Below are 23901 nucleotides of genomic sequence, written 5' to 3' on the forward strand. Positions count from 1 at the left end.
ATAAGGTGATCACAAAGGCAATCTTGCGGCGATCCGTAGTGTAGGTGGTAGGCTGAAGCTCAAAGGTGAGTTGACACTGGGTAAGGAACTCTCGGCACTCACTGTGCTTGCCGTCATACCTCTGTGGTGCAGGAAGGCTGGGTTCGCGAGGTGAAGAAGGCAGCATTGCAGGAGGCACTGGAGCAGGAGTGGGAGCTGGATCAGGAGCAGGAACTGGATCAGGAGCAGGAGATGCAGGCAGAGATGTCAGCTGTGCCAGGGTTTTCCCAATTTGCTGAAGCAGTTCCTCGTGGCGAGCGAGGGCCTCACGTTGGCTGGTGAGCGTACGTCCATGAGCGTCCATGGTCGCTCCGAAGCGTGTCAAAGCTGCCATAATTCCCTGAAGGTTGGCCGGGTAGACAGTTGAAGCAGCCTCTGCTGAGTCGGTCATGACGGAGTCTTTCTGTTAGGGTTTTGCTGGGATTCGAACCTGGTTCGTTGGTGTGATAATCCAGCAAACCCCCACTAGGCCACCAGGGGGATGACTCAAATGCAGAGGCGTGAGGCGGAAGTAGAAAAAGAATCAAAAGGTTTATTTAAACTATATACACTATATACAGGGCAAAACAAAAGACAAAAAAAAAAACCAAAGAGTATAATCCAAAAGAAAAGCAAAGTGCAAAAATTCAAAAGCTAAGAAGATCAAAAAACACAGTACAAAGGAAACTGGAGATAAACATAACAGCACAAAGACTCCATGACAAGAGGACTGAACTCAGGGGTATAAATAGACAAACTAATTAAGGACACAGGTGAAGATAATTAGGCAATTAACACAAACACAAAACACAGGAACAGTGGCGGCCTCTAGAGGCCAAAATAAACACGACATGAAAAGGAAATAACAGCGGCCTCTAGAGGCCAAAACAGTCCTAGTCCTAACAGTTTTCCCAGTCAGATGTTTTTTCCTCCCAAGAGACACGAATGCTAGACTGCTCAAAAAAGTACAGGTACTTTTTTAAATCTTTACTTTCATTGAATAAACAGTGTATTTGATTTTCTTATCATTACTATAAAGTAAACTGTATTAGTTAATAATTGTGATTTTGACGAGTAATTAATGAAGAAATCCTGCTCATCCTAAAGCGTTCACTAATTTTGCAACTGCAAACTGCCCTTTGTTCCAAAGGCTCAGTTCATCCATCCATTATCTGTAACCGCTTATCCTGTTCAGGGTTGGGGGCAAGCTGGAGCTTATCCCAGCTGACTATGGGCGAGAGGCAGGGTACACCCTGGACAAGTTGCCAAATCATAGCAGTCTGACACATAGAGATAAACAACCATTCACACCTACGGTCAATTTAGATCCACCAATTAGCCTAACGTACATATCTTTGGACTGTGGGGGAAACCATAGCACCTGGAGGAAACCCAAGCAGACACGGGGAGAACATACAAACTCCATACAGAAAGGTTCCTGTCAGCCACTGGGCTTGAACCGAGAACCGTCTTGCTGTGAGGCGGCAGTGCTAACCACTACACCACCATGCCGCCCTGGCTCAGTTATTCCAAAAAATTTTTTTTCCATTGTATCCTTTAAACTCTGCTGTGTTCAGCTCAGTTTTCACGAGCTACACTCACCTGTCTTCTTTAATGCGGGCGAGCAGTGGTTCCAACCAGCCCACAGTGCATTCACAGTGCGCATCCAGGAAGGTGATAACCTGACCTCTGGTAGCAGCCGCTCCTCTCAGCCTTGCCCGGATCAGACCAGAACGCTGCTCCATCCGCAAGATCCGCACTGGTACTTCCAGTGTCTTCACATAGTCCTCAAGCTTTTTCCTTAGGAAATCTGCCAATGGCATGAGACAGGGTGACAAAATTAACTTTTACATTCAGAACTCTGTTGGTGTGCTCGTATATAAACTTTACACTTCAGAATACTCCAGTTATGGAAATATACCATATAATGAAGTATGTCCATTATCAGCAGGGTCACTATAATTTATACACACATTAATTTGCTCAGCATTCAGAAAAGTCTACCTCTTTCACTGGCATCATCCACCAGTAGGATCTCAGCCAGCAGATGCCTGGGTGATCGGTTGATGACACTATGCACAGTACGCAAGAGTGTGCTCCACGCCTCGTTGTGGAAAACAATCACAATGCTGGTGTTGGGCAGGTCATCGGGGAACACCTTTGTTTTACACCTTAGTGTGAGAAGAAAAGTAAATGTGCCGTTTCTTACAGGTAAAGACAAGCATTTGGTGGTTCCTTCACCATTATTTGATATCTACTACTCATTATTAGACTGCGAGTTGGCCTAGTGGTTCACGTGTCTGCCTTTCGATCAGAAGATCATGAGTTCTACTCGCAGTCGGGTCATAAAAACGGTACCTACTGCCGTCTGGCAAGGCACGCTGCAACACAGATGTGAGCGGGGAGTCTAACTCTCGCAGTTACCAGAGGACTAGCCCCCCACTGTAACTCTAGCTGCATAGGCGAGAGGCCGAGGGCTACGGAAACGGAGATCAGTGCTGCCCAATGCACCTTAAAGGCCTGGTTAGTACTGGGAAGGGAAACTGCCCGGGAATACCAAGGTATGGCACGGGAAGGACTTTAGACTTAGACTCATTATTAGTCTTGGATTCCAGCAGGATGATCAAATCCAGCTGAGTCACAGAGACCCTTAACTGGATAGCAATTCTGCAGGTAATATTTGTTCAAGGCAATATATAATAGACCGACCACGGCTGACACAGCCATGTTATATTATATTAATAAGGCAAGGAGCAAAAGTCTGCACAAAGCATATATTGAATAGAATAACTGATTCTAAAGCACAGTGTGCACTAATTTGTCACACACTGTGCATAAATTTAAAATTCCACCCTACAGAAAATTAGTCTAACGTGCTGATGGGGCTCCTTAGCTCAATAAAATGCCCACGTCTCTCGCAGATACAAAGACTGCGAAGGGTTTATCACTTTCATGATTTAAATAAAGCATGAGGCTACATTAGAGATGGAGATGGCTTGATAATGGAAAGAGAAAAACAGACCAAGGATGGACGAGCTTCAAAGAAGAGAGGGAGGACATGAGGGAGTTATGACAGCAGGGATCCTCCTCTCCCTCTCTGTGATGATAACAGTATGGCATAGTAAGTGGGCATAAGACTGTTACGCAGCAGCACAGTTTGTATCTGCAGGCTTGATCTTAATAAACCACAACACCACTGTGTAATCCAAATGACCCTCTGTCTGGTGTTTTATTGATTTAAGTGGTAGACATCATTGTCATGTTACAAGCTTTCCACTTTTCTGCAATGCTTGACTGGGTCTTAATTTACTCATACTGTATACTGTATGTCTGTTCTTTGGGTCATGATGCTTTTCTCCTTGCTCATGTTTTTCTTTTAACTTAGTCTTGGATATTCTCTATCTGGTCTAGAGTGCGTCCTTTGCACATACACATCATTATAACATCTGTATAACGTGCAATCAAAAGTTTCCGAACCTGTTCCTGTTACAAACGAACGGAGCGCAGCATGATTATGTGTGTGCAGCAGGAGCAGGCAGTAACTTTCATGAATCAATATGCCACGTGAGGTCATGGACCTGTGTTACACACGTTTTTGTTACAACATGCACGTGCACATTTGCAATTTTACACGGAGAGAAAACATCAGATTCTGTGTCACGTTGAGGAAATCGGCAACTGAGACCCTTGAAATGCTTCAGAAAGCCTTTGACAATGTAGCAATGAGCAGGACAAGGTATCTTGGGTGCCATTCGTGCTTCAAGTGGGGCATATCCACTTGAACATTTGTCAAGGCAATCCAACGATCCTGATGCACAATGCGCTCAATTTCTTGGACATTTTCAAGGGTTGTGCTCGTGAATTTAAACAAAAACAACATCAACTGTGAGCTACTGCTCACTTGCGTATCCCCCCCGCTCTCACTTATATCAGAATGCAAGCAAATGAAGGAATAGGACACTTATGAATGTTGACTTCAACAAATAATTAACCCTGAAACAAGTAAGTAAAGAGCAGTGTTCTCCCCAGGGATTTCAAATAGCATCCTGGCAAACTGTCATTTTGAAAGAGCATTTTGCTTCTTGAAATAGCGTCAAAATCCACCCTATATGTTTCGTGAATACATTAAGTCGGTAAACAGGAAGTCGATGTGTGACAGACCTGAAAACGGTATACACGGTATAGAACTCCAAGCTGAAGCTCGGTACCAAATATCAAGCAGTTATGATTTGTAGTTGCTGAGAAAAGTGTTATGAAAATTTTGTAAATCCATGCTATATGTTTTGTAAATACATTCAGTCGGTAAACAGGAAGTTGATGTGAGACAGACCTGAAAACGGTACACACGGTATAGAACCCCAAGTTAAAGTTTAGGACCAAGTACCAAGTGGCAATGATTTGTGGTTGCTGAGAAAAAGGGTGTTTCGGACAGACGGAAAAATATGGAGATACGGATGGACGGACAGAGGTAGACCAGTATATCACCCCTCCTTCGGAGCAGGGGTATAAAAATTTAAATGTTTGCTCTCTGCCCAAGTTTGATGTCCATAGTAAAACTGCAAAAGTGCACATGCACATTGTCACAAAAAATGCATGTAACACAGGTCCTGATGTTGACAGTGCGACATCATGCAGGATACTGACCGGTGTTGGAAATTAGCACCTGCTACCTGCCAAGTGTGGGTGATTTTGCATAGTGGCGGGTCAATTTGCTCAACCTACCAGCCACGGTGGCGGGTAAATAAAAAAGTCACATATGCAAAATAAATGAATGCAGTTGGAACAGAACTATTTGTGACATTCCACAAAGCAGATTGAATCGCGAGTCTGCTTGTTCCACAAAGTGTCCGAGTGAAACAAGAAGACTCCGATTCAATGTGGCAACTTCAGTATAGAAGGCTAAGTAGTGCTATCTTGCGCATAAAACATTAACTAGTGCTAACGAGCATTGAACGCTAACTACCGACTGAGTGTTAAAGTGCATATCACGGGTAAATTCAGGAGCAAGATCAATGTAATTCTCCTATTTTATATTAAGCTTTGGTCAAATATCTGTCACATTTTGCATTTTGTGCTATTTTTTTTTTACCTTGCGCAATACCAGAACGATTCAGTTGAAATCAAGCCATTTGAGGCAAATTGGTCCACCTCTGAAAAAAACTTGCCATTTGGATTTCTCGGGAAACATTGATTTTCGTGACGTCACGTGCGGGACGCCTCCCTCTGAATCCTACGTCAGCGCTGGTTTGTTTATGAGAAAACGACCTGGTGGTTTTCTGCAAATTTCTTCAACGTTATCACGTAATTATTAAAATGGTTAACAGATGTATTGTAGGAGGGTGTAGCAACATTACAGTCTTCATCAAAAGGTGAAGTAACATTGCGCTCAGGTGACAAGTCCATATTTCAATGCAAAATTGCTAGCTGCTAAACTTGGTCTATACAGGCTGTGCACTGAAACCATGCAAGCTCTCACAGCCTGCTGGCGCTTCCGCAGGTGACGTCACGAATCTGGCTCCAGGGGATTTTTCCAGACGCGTTTTGTTATTTTATTTTTTTCTGCTGTAGACAGATGGCCTTGTGCAAAATTACCCTTCTGGATGAATGTGTAAAGGGACATACTTTCATATAAAAAAAAACAAATTTGGTCCAGGATATGCACTTCAAAGAAAATTACCTCAGGTCAAGCGGCTTTGGCTAGCGCTGCAGCAAGCAAACAAAAAATCTTACATCATAGGAGTTAAGAGGTCTGTAGAGAAAACCTCCCAGGAGACGCAGGCCAAAGAAGCGAAGATTGAAAAAAAAATTTAAACGAGACATGGAGAAAAACCAACAACAGAGTCCAGTGTTGTGTGCATATGCGAGAGAGAGAGAGAGAGAGAGAGAGAGAAAGAAAATGTTAGCATTTCCCTCAAGTTTAAATATTTAACTTATGACATAAAATAGCCTATTTTCCTAAATAATCATGCTTGAACATTGTAGCTCCTACTGTATTATTTTCACATGCAGTTACACACTGCTGGTTAAAACAAAAGAGTGGCTTGTAAAAAAATTAATCAATAAAAATAATAAAACAACTGGCTGGTAGTTTTTGGAATCCATCAGCCACAGTGGCAGGGGGACAAAAAAAAAAAGTTCATTTCCAACCCTGATACTGACTCAGGAACGTTACTGCTCGCTCCTGCTGCACATATACAGTGGTGCTTGAAAGTTTGTGAACCCTTTAGAATTTTCGATAGTTCTGCATAAATATCACTGAAAACATCATCAGATTTTCACAGAAGTCCTAAAAGTAGATAAAGAGAACCCAGTTAAACAAATGAGACAAAAATATTATACTTGGTCATTTATTTATTGAGGAAAATGATCCAATATTACATATCTGTGAGTGGCAAAAGTATGTGAACCTCTAGGATTAGCAGTTAATTTGAAGGTGAAATTAGAGTCAGGTGTTTTCAATCAATGGGATGACAATTAGGTGTGAGTGGGCACCCTGTTTTATTTAAAGAACAGGGATCTATCAAAGTCTGATCTTCACAACACACATTTGTGGAAGTGTATCATGGCATGAACAAAGGAGATTTCTGAGGACCTCAGAAAAAGCATTGTTGATGCTCATCAGGCTGGAAAAGGTTACAAAACCATCTCTAAAGAGTTTGGACTCCACCAATCCACAGTCAGACAGATTGTGTACAAATGGAGGAAATTCAAGACCATTGTTACCCTCCCCAGGAGTGGTCGACCAACAAAGATCACTCCAAGAGCAAGGTGTGTAATAGTCAGTGAGGTCACAAAGGACCCCAGGGTAACGTCTAAGCAACTGAAGGCCTCTCTCACATTGGCTAATGTTAATGTTCATGAGTCCACCATCAGGAGAACACTGAACAACAATGGTGTGCATGACAGGGTTGCAAGGAGAAAGCCACTGCTCTCCATAAAGAACATTGCTGCTCGTCTGCAGTTTGCTAAAGATCACGTGGACAAGCCAGAAGGCTGTTGGAAATATGTTTTGTGGATGGATGAGACCAAAATAGAACTTTTTGGTTTAAATGAGAAGCATTATGTTTGGAGAAAGGAAAACGCTGCATTCCAGCATAAGAACCTTATCCCATCTGTGAAACATGGTGGTGGTGGTATCATGGTTTGGGCCTGTTTTGCTGCATCTGGGCCAGGACAGCTTGCCATCATTGATGGAACAATGAATTCTGAATTATACCAGCGAATTCTAAAGGAAAATGTCAGGACATCTGTCCATGAACTGAATCTCAAGAGAAGGTGGGTCATGCAGCAAGACAACGACCCTAAGCACACAAGTCGTTCTACCAAAGAATGGGTAAAGAAGAATAAAGTTAATGTTTTGGAATGGCCAAGTCAAAGTCCTGACCTTAATCCAATGGAAATGTTGTGGAAGGACCTGAAGCAAGCAGTTCATGTGAGGAAACCCACCAACATCCCAGAGTTGAAGCTGTTCTGTACGGAGGAACGGGCTAAAATTCCTCCAAGCCAGTGTGCAGGACTGATCAACAGTTATCGCAAACGTTTAGTTGCAGTTATTGCTGCACAAGGGGGTCACACCAGATACTGAAATCAAAGGTTCACATACTTTTGCCACTCACAGATATGTAATATTGGATCATTTTCCTCAATAAATAAATGACCAAGTATAATATTTTTGTCTCATTTGTTTAACTGGGTTCTCTTTATCTACTTTTAGGACTTGTGTGAAAATCTGATGATGTTTTAGGTCATATTTATGCAGAAATATAGAAAATTCTAAAGGGTTCACAAACTTTTAAGCACCACTGTATGACCATGCCGTGCTCTGATCGTCTGCAACAGGAACTGTCTCAGAACTTTTTGATCGCATCTCATAAATAAGCTGGCTGTGTCCAACATTGGTTAGACTAAGATTATTGAAATGCCCAAGTTGGTTTATTGTTTGCGCAAAGACATCTCTTTTATTATAACCTACAGTGGATATAAAAAGTGTACACACCGTTAAAATGATAGGTTTTTCTGATGTTAAAAAAAAATGAGACCACGATAAATAATTTCAAAACTTTTCCCACCTTTAATGTGACCTATGACCTGTACAATTCAATTTAAAAACAAACAAATCTGTTTGGGGGGAAAACATAAAAAATAAAAAACATACAATAAGCTGGTTGCATAAGTGTGCACAGTGTAAACTAATACTTTGTTGAAGCACCTTTTGATTTAATTACAGTATTCAGTCTTTTTGGGTAGGAGTCTATCAGCCTGCCACATCTAGACTTGGCAATATTTGCCCACTCTTCCTTGCAAAAGCGCTCCAAATCTGTCAGATTGCGAGGGCATCTCTTGTGCACAGCCCTCTTCAGATCACTCCACATATTTTCAATAGGATTTAGGTCTGGGCTCTGGCTGGGCCATTCCAAACTTTAATTTTCTTCTGGTGAAGCCATTCTTTTGTTGATTTCAGTGTAAACTGAATGGGGTCATTGTAGTGCTGAAAGATGAAATTCCTCTTCAGCTTTCTAGCAGACACCTGAAGGTTTTGGGCCAAAATTGACTGGTATTTAGAACTGTTCATAATTCCCTCCACGTTGACTAAAGCCCCTGTTCCGGCTGAAGAAAAACAACCCCAAAACATGATGCTGCCACCACCATGCTTCACCGTGGGTATGGTGTTCTTTTGGTAATGCGCAGTGTTGTTTTTGCGCCAAACATACTGTGGCAGTGGGGGCGTGGCCAAGCATCGGTCTGTGACCAGAGGGCAGAGTCGGGGAAGGTAAGTGACAGAATCACTGCACCTGAGGTTGATTAATGTCTTTGTGTGTCTTCCCCAGTGACTGCGCCCTATTTAAGGAAGAGAGCGAGAGCAGAGAGGGCTCTCTCCCCAACCAGACGACTTGAGTGTGTGCATGTGTATGTGTATAGTTAAGGCTGAAAAGCTAAAATAAATGGGTTTTGTGAACTCAGTTCTGGCCTGCCGTCCTTCTGTGCTCCACCCACCCATCCAAACTGCTACAGTGGTGCCGAAACCCGGGACTTGGAGCGCCGAAGCAGAACAGCCCCATGGAGTCTTCCCCTTTCGCCGAGCTGGTCCACACCCTCGCCACGGCCCAGCAAAGCCAGCACCAGGCCCTTGTCGCCCTCCGGAAGGAACAGGAACAGCGGTTCGAGGCCCTGGTGCTGGCTCAGCAGGAAGAGCGACAGGCGTTCCGGCACCTCCTCGCGTCGGCGGGATCCACCGCCGCGGGGCCGTCCCCCTTCACCCTGACGAAGATGGGCCCACAGGACGACCCCGAAGCCTTCCTCACGCTCTTTGAGCAGGTAGCAGAGACCTCGGGGTGGCCGGTGGAACAGCGCACGGCGCGCCTCCTCCCCCTGCTAACGGGAGAGGTGCAGCTGGCTGCGCTACAGCTCCCCGCCGACCGCCGGCTGGTCTACGCGGACCTTCGCCGGGCCGTCCTCCAGCGTGTGGGGCGCACCCCCGAGCAACAACGGTAGCGCTTCCGCGCTTTGCACTTGGAGGAAGTCGGCCGGCCATTCGCGTTTGGCCAGCAACTCCGGGACGTCTGCGGGCGGTGGTTGAGGGCCGACAACCGCGACGCCGAGGGGATCATCGACCAGGTGGCACTGGAACAGTTCATCGTGCGTCTACCAGCCGGAGCTGCAGAGTGGGTCCAGTGCCACCGCCCGGCGTCGCTGGATCAGGCAATTGAGCTGGCGGAGGACCATTTGGCGGCTGTCCCGATGGCAGGACAGCAGACAACCTCTTCTCCCCTCTCCCTCTCCTCCTGTGTCTCATCCTTGCCCCATTCCCCCACCGTGGAGGCGGGGGCCAGCCCCACCCCAGCCGGCCCGCCGCACCCGCGGTGCCCTCCCGTTTCTCCCTTCTGTGTCTGTCTCTCCCCCCCTCAGGTGAGTGAGCCCCAGAGCACCATTGCAGAGAGGAAGCCCGGGCCGGTTTGCTGGTGCTGCGGGGAGCCGGGCCACCTCCAACAGCAGTGCTCAGTAATGGAGGTGGGTGCAGTGGTTCGGATCCCTGACACGCCAGGAGCCGCCCTCGATCGGGCCGGAGCGTATCGCATACCGGTGAGTATCCAAGGGGATACACATCAGGCGTTGGTGGATTCTGGTTGTAATCAGACCTCAATCCACCAAAACCTGGTGCAAGACGAGGCATTGGGGGGAGCACAATTGGTGAAGGTGTTGTGTGTGCACGGGGATGTTCACAACTACCCTTTAGTGTCGGTCCACATTTTTTTTCGAGGGGAAAAATTTATAGTGAAGGCGGCGGTTAATCCTCGCCTTACCCACTCGATAATTTTGGGGACGGATTGGCCGGGATTTGGGGAATTAATGAGTCACCTAGTGAAGAGTGGGTCCTGCCGTAGTTTAATAAGGGGAGGTCCCGGTGTCGCGTTGGCGGGAGCAGCTGTCACAGAGCCGTCTACGTCAGCTCCGCATCAGAGTGAGGAGCCGCCGGCTCCTCCTCTCCTCGATCGGGGAATCCCTCGCGGATTTTCCATTAGAGCAGTTGCGAAACGAGACTCTGTGGCATGCGTTTGACCAAATGAGAGTAATCGATGGTCAAATGCTCCACCCAAACGCCACCCCGACCTTCCCCTACTTCGCAATTATGAAGGATAGATTATACCGAGTGATGCAGGACACTCAGACTAAAGAGCAAGTCACGCAGCTGTTGATTCCGAAGAGCTGCCGGGAATTGGTATTCCAGGCGGCTCACTTTAATCCCATGGCTGGACACTTAGGGCAGGATAAAACACTAGCCCGAATAATGGCCCGGTTCTATTGGCCAGGGATTCGTGGCGATGTCAGTAGGTGGTGTATGGCGTGCCGCGAATGCCAGTTAGTAAATCCGGCGGTCATTCCAAAAGCGCCTTTGCGTCCATTAATCGAGACCCCATTCGAAAGAATTGGGATGGATCTCATCGGGCCATTAGATCGGTCAACACGAGGGTACCACTTTATATTAGTTCTGGTGGACTATGCAATGTGATACCTGGAAGCGGTGCCTCTTCACAATATCTCAGCACGCAGTATTGCGGAGGCGCTCTTCAGCGTTATCTCCCGAGTTGGAATCCCGAAAGAGATTCTGACTGACCAAGGCACCGCGTTTATGTCATGTACACTAAATGAACTGTATAGGTTGTTGGGTATTAAGCCGATCCGCACCAGCGTGTATCACCCACAAACGGGCGGTTTAGTTGAACGGTTCAATCGCACCCTCAAGAATATAATTTAAAAATTCGTAAGTGAGGACGCACGTAATTGGGATAAGTGGCTCGAACCCTTGTTGTTTTCAGTGCGAGAGGTCCCCCAAGCCTCCACGGGGTTCTCCCCATTTGAATTGTTATACGTGCATAAGCCGCGCGGCATTCAAGATGTGCTGCGGGAAAATTGGGAGGAGGGACCTTCACCAAGTAAAAATGAAATCCAATACGTTATTGACCTGCGTGCAAAACTCCACACACTCACCCACCTAACTCAGGAGAATTTGCGGCAGGCCCAAGAACAACAAACCCGCCTGTACGACAAGGGTACGCGCCTCAGGGAGTTCACACCGGGAGATAAAGTACTCGTACTGTTGCCCACATCGAGCTCCAAATTAGTTGCTAAGTGGCAAGGACCCTTTGAGGTCACACGGTGAGTCGGGGATGTTGACTATGAGGTGAGGCGAACGGACAGGGGTGGGGCGTTACAGGTTTACCACCTCAATCTGCTCAAACTCTGGAACGAGGAGGTCCCCATGGCGTTGGTGTCGGTGGTTCCGGAGAAGGCGGAGCTGGGCCCGGAGGTTCAAAAGGGAACATTGGCATCACGTACCTCTCCGGTCCCCTGTGGAGACCACCTCTCCCCGACCCAACTCGCAGAGGTTGCCCAGTTGCAGACCGAGTTTTTGGACGTATTCTCGCCCCTGCCCGGCCGCACAAACCTCATAGAGCACCACATTGAGATGCCCCCGGGGGTGGTAGTGCGTAGCCGCCCTTACAGGCTACCCGAACACAAGAAAAAAGTGGTTCGGGAAGAACTCAAGGCCATGCTCGAAATGGGCATCGTCGAGGAGTCCCACAGTGACTGGAGCAGCCCGGTGGTCTTGGTACCCAAGGCCGATGGGTTGGTCCGGTTCTGTGTAGACTATAGGAAAGTCAACGCGGTGTCTAAATTCGACGTGTACCCACTGCCTCGTATTGATGAGTTGCTCAATCGACTAGGCACAGCTCGCTTTTACTCGACACTGGATTTAACAAAGGGTTATTGGCAGATCCCCTTGACTCCATTATCCCGAGAAAAAACGGCCTTTTCCACACCGTTCGGCTTACACCAGTTTGTCACACTACCTTTTGGGCTGTTTGGGGCGCCCGCTACGTTTCAGCGGCTGATGGATAGGGTCCTCCGCCCCCACGCCACCTATTCAGCCGCCTACCTCGACGATATCATTATCTATAGTAATGACTGGCCGAGGCACCTCCAAAATCTGAGGGCCGTCCTTAGGTCACTGAGGCAAGCGGGTCTCACAGCCAACCCAAAGAAGTGTGTGATTGGGTGGGTGGAAGTACGGTATCTGGGCTTCCACTTGGGCAACGGGCAGGTGCGTCCCCAAATTAACAAGACAGCGGCAATTGCTGCCTGCCCGAGGCCCAAGACCAAAAAGGGGGTGAGACAGTTCCTGGGGCTGGCTGGCTATTATCGCAGGTTTATACCTAACTATTCGGACATCACCAGCCCGCTGACTGATCTGACTAAAAAGGGGGCACCAGATCCGGTCCAGTGGACGGAGCAATGCCAGCAGGGTTTTTCTGAGGTAAAGGCTGCACTGTGTGGGGGGCCACTTTTACACTCCCCTGACTTTTCTCTCCCCTTTATGTTACAGACAGATGCGTTGGACAGAGGGCTGGGGGCTGTTTTGTCCCAGGAGGTGGAGGGGGAGGACCGCCCGGTGCTGTACATCAGTAGGAAGCTGTCGGTGCGTGGGGGCGCTACAGCACCATTGAAAAGGAGTGCCTAGCGATCAAGTGGGCGGTCCTCGCCCTCCGTTACTATCTGCTGGGACGCCCTTTCACCCTCTGTTCGGACCACGTGCTCCTCCAGTGGCTCCACCGCATGAAGGATGCCATCGTGCGGATCACCCGTTGGTATCTGGCACTCCAACCCTTCATGATCCACAGGCCGGGGGCGCAGATGGCCGTGGCAGACTTCCTCTCCTGTCCGGGGGGGGAGTCGCCTGCAGGCCGGACGGCCGCCCGGCCTGAGTCAGGCAGTGGGGGTATGTGGCAGCAGGGGCGTGGCCAAGCATCGGTCTGTGACCGGAGGGCAGAGTCGGGGAAGGTAAGTGGCAGAATCACTGCACCTGAGGTTGATTAATGTGTTTGTGTGTCTTCCCCAGTGACCGCGCCCTATTTAAGGAAGAGAGTGAGAGCAGAGAGGGCTCTCTCCCCAACCAGACGACTTGAGTGTGTGCGTGTGTATGTGTATAGTTAAGGCTGAAAAGCTAAAATAAACGGGTTTTGTGAACTCAGTTCTGGCCTGCCGTCCTTCTGTGCTCCACCCACCCATCCGAAATGCTACACATACCTTTTGGAATTGTGGCCATAAAGTTCAACCTTGGTTTCATCAGACCATAACACATTTTCCCACATGTATTTTTTTTGCAAAAGTTAGCCAGGCCTGGATGTTTTTCTTTGTAAGAAAAGGCTTCCATCTTGTGACCCTAACCCATAGTCCAGACACATGGAAAATACAGGAGATTGTTGTCACATGTAGTACACAATCAGTACTTGCAAGAAATTCCTCCAGCTCCTTCAGTGTTGTTGTAAGGCCAATTTATGCTGACAATCCAGTCCTCGCAGACGGTGTCGCAGATAGTGTCTGCGTAGCTCCCCCACCTTCGCAGACGCTCTGCGCACACCTCCCAAAAATTGTGACCACTGCAGAAGCCTCGCAGACAGCGTCGCAGACAAGAGGGCTCTGATTGGTCCACTCTACATCCGCTGTACACGCACTTCCGCTTCCCGACTTTCCCGGTTTGTTTTGTTTTCATGACCGCCATTTTTAAAAACACGAGCGAAGATGGAGCAGCACGAAGAGCGGTTGATTGAGGAAGTACGTACATCTATACGACTCCAGTTCTAGTCATTATTAAAAAAAAAAAAGTTCTAGTCATTATAAGTAACCGGAGGATAAACACTCCACTAACCACACCCACCAACTACTCCTGGCAACTTTGCGCCCCCTTGCGTTGTGCCGGTGAATAACATCGCGCACGCCTATTACTCCCCGCTCAACAATAAATTACAACTGTCTGCGAAAAGCTGTCTGCGAAAGCCTTGTCGCAAGAGCATGCAGAGGCCTGTAGGCCTCTTGGCAGCCTCCCTGACCAGTTTTCTTCTTGTCTTTTCATCAATTTTGGAGGGACGTTCAGTCCTCCGTAATGTCACTGTTGTCCCATATCTTCTCTACTTCTTGATGACTGTCTTCACTGTGCTCCATGGTATATGTAATGCCATGGAAAGTTTTTGCACCCTTCTCCTGACTGATACCTTTCAACAATGAGATCCCTTTGATGCTTTGTAAGCTCTCTGTGAACCCTGGCTTTTGCTGGAGGATGCAACTGAGTAAATGTCAGGAAAATCCTACTAGGACAGCTGAACTTTATTTGGGGTTAATCAGAGTCATTTTAATTGATGGCAGGTGTGAACCCAAAAAGACTGAATGCTGTAATTAAATCAAAAGGTGCTTCAACAAAGTATTAGTTTAAGGGTGTGCACACTTATGCAAACAGCTTATTGTATGTTTTTTATTTTTTATGTTTTTCCCCCTAACAGATTTGTTTGTTTTTCAATTGAATTGTACAGGTCATAGGTCACATTAAAGGTGGGAAAAGTTTTTAAATTATTTATTGTGGGCTCATTTTTTACATCAGAAAAACCTATCATTTTAACGGGGTGTGTACACTTTTTATATCCACTGTATCTCTTGGTAGCCCTGTGATGACCTGGCTACTTGTCCAGGGTGTACCCCACCTTTCGCCCATAGTCAGCTGGGATAGGCTCCAGTTTGCCTGCGACCCTGTAGGACAGGATACGCGGCTACAGATAATGGATGGATGGATGGATGGATGGATGGATCTCTTGGTCTCCTAATTCTTCAGTTATCTTACTTCTGATGAAACTGCAGTATTTTGATGATCATCCAGAAAGATTTACAACATTTGTCATTATCGCTAAAGCCATAATGCTAGCTCTTTGTTTTCCAGTGAGGTCTGGGGAATGAAAATATGCTTTAAAGAAGAAAAATGTAAAGAAGTGGTACCCATATTGTTGTAAAACTGAGTTACGAGTGTTTAGAGAGAGAGAGAGAGAGAGAGAGAGAGAGAGGATGTTAACAAATGGATATAACAAAGATTGTCAATGAATGCTCGCCTTTTAGTGCAACAAAAACAGCAGAGTAAATCAGCGACCCGAGATGAATGCAGTTATGTTTCACCATAACTGCTGTGTGGGATTTCATTATGCTCCACAAATGGGATTTGGGTTTCAACAAACAAAGACCTTTCCCATCTATTTGTAGCAGGCAGGAGAAAAAACAACACATTCTGCTCGGTTTAAGAAGAGGACTGCACTTTATATAAAATATCCTGAAAAAAAAACAAATTATCTTGCCATTAGAAGAAAAGAGGAGCTATATTTGAGATGTGTAAAGCCGTAAGGGTGTATATTAAAAATGTTTTCCACATTTAAAAACACATTATTTCTATCCTTATAGAATTCCTTCCTAATGCACGTATGTAGTTGGAAAACAGTGTGGAGTAAATGAGAAAATATTCTCCTTTGTGGTTGCTATCTGTATAATTAATGTGGTTCAGCCAACATGAACATGCACACACAGTTCCATCCATCCGTTCATTATCTGTAGCCGCTTATCCTGTGCAGGGTCACGGGCAAGCTGGAGCCTATCCCAGCTGGCTGTGGGCGAGAGGCGGGGTACACCCTGGACAAGTCGCCAGGTCATCACAGGGCTGACACATACCGGTAGAGACAAACAACCATTCACACTCACATTCACACCTACAGTCAATTTAGAGTCACCAGTTAACCTAACCTGCATGTCTTTGGACTGTGGGGGAAACCGGAGCACCCGGAGGAAACCCACACAGACACGGGGAGAACATGCAAACTCCACACAGAAAGGCCCTCATCGGCCACTGGGCTTGAACCCAGAGACTTCTTGCTGTGAGGCCATAGTGCTAACCATTACACCACCATGCCACCCCACACAAAGATTTACACTCAAATTCTTAGGTTTCACGTGACGTCACATCTGCCTCATTAGTTATTCAAAACTTTCACTGGTGGTCTACCAAAGCTCAGTTGACAAAGCGTTTGTATGAAGAAGGTGCATTGCTCGCATGAAAAATGGCGTTGTTTTAGGTTGTTCGAATCGATCAAACCGTGAAACTGATAAAAGTTTCTTCAGAGTTCCCCGTGAACTAATAAAAAAGGGTGAACGAACACAGGATTTCACAAAAAGACATCGAGAAAGGTGGCTTTTGAACCTCTCACTGAAATTGAAGGGGGCCGAATCGAAGCATGCTCGAGTTTGCAGTGATCACTTGGTAAAAGGTTTGTATCTCCCTCTTAGCTATGTCCTTAGTGTTTTCCAAGTACTTTTCTTGCTATATGTTATTTTACGTTACTTTTTTTAGTCATAAAGCGCTAAAGTCCTCAGCTGTTCCTTTGTTTCCTCCTCACAAAGTCCATATGCATGAAGGTCGTGACAAAATTCTTACCCAGCCATACAGTTACAATGCGCCATGATCACTTCTCCATCTTGTTTAACTAAGATCCAGGTTTTTAAAGGGGTTTCTGATTATCTTTGTGAATGATTTACCTGAGAGATAAGAGCCAACACAAGTGAGAATCAAGCGAACTGTTGTTTGTTTACACTTCAACTTGCAGCGCTTCGTTGTAAAGACTCGAATGAAAAGCTTAAAAAAAACATACTTACACGGGCAAAAACAATACAGGATTAATTCGGCAGCCACTTGATACCGAGGTCCTTTACCCAGCCACGTACAAAAAAAAGTTGTAAGTCTCCATACTCTTCCACGTTTTCATCTGTTTTGCGGTGTAGAAGGACGTCTGCAACACCAGATAGTTTGAGATCTCGGGGAACTCGACTGAAGGGTCGTTTTCAAGATTGTATGACAAATCCTTCTTTCCCAGACTGTAGGGGTCGATTCCATTGCACATAGCAATCTTCTGAATATATCTAAAGCAAGCAGTGGCTTCTAGATTACGAGCATACTCTGATATGTTATCACTAGTTGTTTGCACTACGGCAGCCGTTTTGGTTTGCTAGACCACCAGCTGTTTTACCGGAAGTGAAATCGCTAAGAAAAGTCACATGACTGAAACCCAAGAATACCATTAACCCCAGCATCCCAAACACTCACCCATCCAGTCGCACATCAGGCAGACTTCTGTTGAGTGCTATCATGTCGCTGGCCATCAGGTTGAACTGGTTGATTTTGAAGAGTTCTTTCATCTTCTCCTGGTCCTCTTTCGGAATGATCACAGCCTTCCCCATCTCTCCTGGACCCTCATGAGTTCTGGATATCACGGCTGTGCAACAACAAAGGTAAAGGTTAGAGTAAGAATTCGTTCAATGCACTTAGTGGAACGGAAGCAACATTAAGCCATATGCACTGTGATTACCACTGAACTTTTAGTCATGCAGTGTAGGCAGGAAGCTGAGTTCGAAATGTCTTTGCAAAAGTGTGTTGTAGTGAACAGCTTTTCTGACTCACTGATCTATGTTATAGAATGTCAGCTACATTGCAAAGCTGTCCTTGGACTGTGATTTGCCACTTTGCTACGCAGCAAATAGTTTGCGCAAAAGTACACTACAATAATTGTAAAAATATCAATGTACAGTGTCCGAGTGTGTGTACTGGCAGTAGTACGTATGTACGAGGGTAAATCAAAAAGTTCTAAGGCAGATGTTGTTATTTCAAAAGGAATTCAAAAGAATTCAAAAAAGGAATACAAAGAAGGAATTCTCCAATGGAAACACCGCTTGCAGAAGTTTTTAGACTTAAATGGAGGATATGTAGAGAAATAGCTTTGTTATTTTCATAAATAAAGATTTTTTAAATTTGTCTTAGAACTTTTTGACTTTCCCTCGTATGTATGTATGTATTAGTTTAAACTTTAGTGAAGAAAAACTGAAAATCTGATATTGTCGGTAACACTCAGTAACAGTAGTGGATCAACAGTTAAGACTCTGGGTTAGAGCCCTGCACTCCCGCGGGAGTCCCGCGGGACCTGTGGGACCCGACGCAAAGCAGTGCGGTGCGGGACAAATTTTGAAAGCTCATTGCGGGCGCGGGCGGGAGGGGGAGTGCACAATGCGGGAGCGGGCAGGAGAGGTGATAAGCTGCAGTCCCGCTAACTAAAAACATGTTTAAAATAAAATTTATAAATTATTAATTTATGTCTATCATATATAATTTGTGCTGGATATTTTATTTGGCATTAATAAAAACATTTTAAGATGCCTAAATTTGCGGATGTGGTCTAATCTCGCATACGTTTCCGATTCCTTTCCGCTCTTCCGTGTTTGAGATCTCCGATCATGGCAGAAGAGCAGAGCTCCTCTAGTGAAGCTCACAATGGGTATCTCTGTAAAGCCTCAGCTGCGCATGCCACCTGGCAACGTGCACCCTTGCTACGTGCGCTAGGTGAAGGATCGGTCAGTGGAGAGCTCAGCTAAGCTCAGCATGTTTAATTCCCCAAGCCAATGACAAGAACTTTCGTGAGAAATAACGCGAACGTCTGCATCATGCGGGATTTGCGGGCGGGAGCGGGACAAAATATGGCAGGCGCGGGCGGGAGCGGGACTGAAAATCATAATTCTTTGCGGGAGCGGGACTGCACAATGCGGGAGCGGGACTGAAAATTCTGTCCCTTGCAGACCTCTACTCTGGGTTACTGCTCTGAAGGTTAGGGTTCAATCCCAAACACTGCCAAGCTGCCACTGTTGGGCCCTTGAGAAAGGTCATTAACCCTCTCCGCTCCAGGGACGCTGTATCGCCACTGACACTGCACTCTGATCCCAACTTCGTAACAAGCTGAGAATTGCAAAGAAAAAATTTCACTGTGCTGTAATGTACATGTGACAAATAAAGCCTTCTTATTCTTAAAGCCTTCAGGACAAATGACTTTCAGTGTAATTTGTTTCTTATTAATTTTATTAATCACTGCATTTGTTATTAATTTGCATTTGTCTTATTAAATCATTACATTTGTTTCTTATTCATTTCGAGAGAGAGAGAGAGAGAGAGAGAGAGAGAGAGAGAGAGAGAAAGGAAAAACCACAGTAGGTGTGGGAATAACTATATTTACAGCTATTATTGCATAAGTGACATTAAATGAAACTATAAAATGATCAAATAGACCTTGCTATTCGTTTTGTTTTGTTTTGTTTTTTTTAACTGACAAGTTACTGAGGTGTAAGAGAAATAAAAAACTTCAAGATATGCTGTTCCTGGAAAATAAACAACTTCAGGGTGGTAACATCCATCCATTATCCGTAACCACTTATCCTGTGCAGGGTCGCGGGCAAGCTGGAGCCTATCCCAGCTGACTACAGGTGAGAGGTGGGGTACACCCTGGACAAGTTGCCAGAACATCGCACAGCTGACACATACAGACAAACAACCATTCACACTCACATTCACACCTACAGTCAATTTAGAGCCACCAATTAGCCTAACCTGCATGTCTTTGGACTGTGGGGGAAACTGGAGCACCCGGAGGAAACCCACGCAGACACGGGGAGAACATGCAAACTCCACACAGAAAGGCCCTCGCCGGCCCCGCAGTGTTGACTGCTCGGCAAACTCCAAACGCTCGGTCTGTACTGGCCCTCTGTTGCGCAAGCGAGTTGGTTATGGCCAGGTTCAAATTGTGCCCAAAACAACTTAACCACAGCCATTTCAATTGCCTGATGGCTGTGACAATATTCGCCCCGTTGTTATACAGGCGATCTTTTTCTCCTCTATTTTCCATTCGGCAAGTGTCTCGCGCAATGCGTCTTCTAAATTGTCCGCTGAATGTGTCTCTGGCATGAAACTCGTCTGCAGGCATTTGGACTGCATTGCCCACTCTCGGTCCACATAATGTACGGTAGCTGACATATAGGGCATCATGTTGCAGCTGGACCACATATCCGTTATCAAGGCCAAATATTCCACATCACCTAGCGCTTTTTTTTTACGTGCCAAAGCCTCAGCTGAGTATCTAATACTTTTAATAATAATAATAGGGCGGCACGGTGGTGTAGTGGTTAGCGCTGTCGCCTCACAGCAAGAAGGTCCTGGGTTCGAGCCCCGGGGCCGGCGAGGGCCTTTCTGTGTGGAGTTTGCATGTTCTCCCCGTGTCCGCGTGGGTTTCCTCCGGGTGCTCCGGTTTCCCCCACAGTCCAAAGACATGCAGGTTAGGTTAACTGGTGACTCTAAATTGACTGTAGGTGTGAATGTGAGTGTGAATGGTTGTCTGTGTCTATGTGTCAGCCCTGTGATGACCTGGCGACTTGTCCAGGGTGTACCCCGCCTTTCGCCCGTAGTCAGCTGGGATAGGCTCCAGCTTGCCTGCGACCCTGTAGAAGGATAAAGCGGCTAGAGATAATGAGATGAGATGAGAATAATAATAATAATAATATATTTAATAATGTGGTATTAAAATCCCCCCCCCCCCGCCCACGATATGATCGTCCATCACGATGTTTGCACTGTAAACATCGTCGATGCCAATTAAGGGGACATCGCACAGCCCTAGCACTCACCAGTCAAAAAGCCAAAGTGAGAGCCCACCCCAAATGAAGGCCTAAAGAACTGTCTCTAAACTAATTATGACCATGCACCCAGAGATGATAAACAGACAAACTCTTTGTCTTAGTTTCCCAGCATTCAACTTGCTTCAACCATTTTACATTTTGAAGAATAAAAAGAAATGTAAATACTCCTAGTAAACAAGGGAGGGAGGGAAGACATAGATGTGGAGGTGGATAGATAAGAGACACAATGAGATAAATCCACCACTTGCCTCGTTAACGTCTTTGACCAACTCCTTCATTATATAAGGAGCAAGACCGAATTTTGTTATGTAAGACGTTTTGTTTTTTTCCACAGGAGAATGCTGTAGTGACTTCCGAGTCTGGGAACATAGCCTTAAAGAGTTCGCTTATGCCCTCATTCGAGCTGTACGAGTGGTGTTCCGTAATTGTTTTTAAAATCCAGAGCACCTCTGCCCGAAGTGTCGGGGTTCCACCGACACCCATCATGCCACTGCTCAGCCCTTGTGTTGTTACTAGCCTTGCCGATGATGTCTGGCTTGGCTGATGCTGCTGACGTTCGACAGTGGTGCTAGTGCCAACTCCAGGTGCATTCGGAGATTGAACCGTGCAGAACTAAGCGATGGGCTGGTGGCGGTGGAGGGCAGATGCAATGTGCTTTGAGCTCTTCATGTGAGACTCTAAAGCGAAATGACCTATAGTGGACAACTTGAAGGTCTTTCGACAAACCCAGCATCTTGCTTCAACGTCGCTTCCAGGAACCTCCCTCACCCAATCACGATATCTTTCATCTGAAAGCCACTGCTGATTAAAACGACACTTCCCCATGCTGCGATTCGCAGAGTCTCCTCTCCACCACGGACTCCGACGATTGCGTCGGCGCGAAAATGTATCAATATTATTTCTTTCTTTGCCCATACTCCAAGAAATTCACTGATGTTACGCAAAACCCATGTTTTCACATTGTAGAATAGTATGAGTAAATTTAAGACCTTTGTTTAAAAAATTAAGACTTGGGCAAAGCAATTTAAGACTTTTTAAGGCCTTAATTTTGGAATATTAAATTTAAGACTTTTAAGACCCCGCGGCTACCATGTTGCAGGTATTTGAAAAAGTGAGAGTGGGGCAGATTAAATTTGCTTTGCAACTTTTGGAATGTGGGAAAAAATTTATCATTGAATAGGTCCCTAAAAGAGTGTATACCTTTATTGTGCCAGAAACGAAATGCTGAATCTGCAAAGGAGGGGGTAAATGAGTGATTAGCAACCAGTGGGCCTTAGATCGAGCACTCCTGCCATCCAAAACGTCTCCTAATCTGGGACCAGATCTTAAGCGAATGTGAAACTACCGGATTCATTAACCGATATGGGTGGGGTGCAGGTTGAGCAGTAAATATCATTGCAGATAGAGAGGAAGGGGAGCAGCTATGACTCTCAAAGTTCGACCAGTCAGACAACCCCTCTTGGAGCCAGAAAGAGAGGGCTCTTATGTTACATGACCAATAGTAGCGCTGAAAATGGGGCAATCCCATACCCCCCTGTGATTTACTTCATTGTAAGAACAGTCTCTTAATTCTGGGAATTCTTTTGTTCCAAATGAAATGGGTTGTGATTTTGTCCAATCTCTTGAAAAAGGCTCTGGTAATATAAAATGGGATACATTGAAAAAGAAATATAAGTTTGGGTAAAATGTTCATTTTTACAATGTTAATTCGGCCAGCCAGAGAGATAGGGAGGTTTGACCACCATTCATAATCCTGCTCTATGTGATTATACAATTCCAGAAAATTGTGTTTAAACAATTCATTAAATGTTTTAGTAATTGTGACTCCCAAATATTTTAATTGATTTGAAACTGTAAACGGGAGGGAGCTAAATGTTTGTTGTCAGGCAATAGAGTTGATGGGGAATAAAATGCTTTTTGAGTGATTAATTTTATAACCGGATATCTTCCCAAATTTATCCAGGATTGACAAAATGACTGGCATTGATTTTGAAGGATTCGAGATATATAACAGCAGGTCGTCTGCATATAATGAAACTTTGTGTTCAGTCCCTCCCCTAATAATCCCGTCATAAGAGTTTGTGGCGCGTAGAGAGATCGCAAGTGGTTCAATAGCCAGCGCAAATAAAAGCGGGGACAGGGGACAACCTTGTCTGGCAGAACGACTAAGCAGAAAATATTCTGAATTAATACTATTTGTCTGTACCGAGGCCTGGGGGTGCGCATAAAGTAATTTAATGATTTTGGTGTGTGCAGGACACTGCTTAGGACTTTTTATGACTCTGTGGTAGCATCAGCGATTTTCTACGCTGTGGTCTGCTGGGGCTGTGGAAGTTCAGAGAGGGACAGGAAGAAACTTAATAAACTGGTCAGAAGGGCTGGCTCAGTCTTGGACTGTCCTCTGGACTCCATTGAGGAGGTGGGTGAGAGGAGGATGTTAGCCAAGCTGACCTCAATCATGGATAACCCCTCTCATCCCCTACATGAGGCTGTGGGGGCTTTAAGCAGCTCTTTTAGTAGTAGACTGCTACACCCACAGTGTAAGAAGGAGAGATACCGCAGGTCATTCATACCTGCTGCTGTCAGACTGTATAACACCCACAACTTGTAACGTAGCACCAATAACCTGTTTGTTGTTATATTTGCACTACTTCACCACTACTACCTCTGCCATCTCTCACCGATGCAATTATTATGTGCAATAATAGGCCTTAAACTATTTTTATGCATACTTATATTTATATATATATATATATATATATAAATATTATTTATGTATATATGTGTGTATATATACAGAGTCTACCTGTAATGTGCAATTTTTCCAAGCCTCTCAATAAGGCATTTTTTCTATACTTTTTCACGGTAGATAATGCAAATAGCCCTCTGTATTTAATCCTTCGTTTGTCTAATTTTTATTTCAGTTTTATTTCTTATCTGTTTGACATTTTCTTGCTACTGTAACACGTGAATTTCCCCGATGTGGGATGAATAAAGTGAATCTAATCTAATCAA

The 23901-nt window shown here is 45.5% G+C and overlaps 1 protein-coding gene across 3 annotated transcripts in view; it reads right to left on the reverse strand.

Moving 5' to 3' along the window:
* Nucleotides 1-23901, reverse strand: part of galnt13 (UDP-N-acetyl-alpha-D-galactosamine:polypeptide N-acetylgalactosaminyltransferase 13) — a 139246-nt gene that overhangs the window by 66453 nt on the left and 48892 nt on the right. For all 3 annotated transcript variants that reach the window (XM_060929974.1, XM_060929972.1, XM_060929973.1), the window contains exons 3-5: nt 17483-17651; nt 2023-2189; nt 1621-1828 (exon numbers count right to left, since the gene is read on the reverse strand). In XM_060929974.1, coding sequence (XP_060785957.1) covers nt 1621-1828; nt 2023-2189; nt 17483-17651 — 544 coding nt within the window. The remainder of the gene's footprint in view (nt 1-1620; nt 1829-2022; nt 2190-17482; nt 17652-23901) is intronic.

Source organism: Neoarius graeffei, chromosome 9 (genome assembly GCF_027579695.1).
Source record: "Neoarius graeffei isolate fNeoGra1 chromosome 9, fNeoGra1.pri, whole genome shotgun sequence".
In the NCBI taxonomy this organism is placed as follows: domain Eukaryota; kingdom Metazoa; phylum Chordata; class Actinopteri; order Siluriformes; family Ariidae; genus Neoarius; species Neoarius graeffei.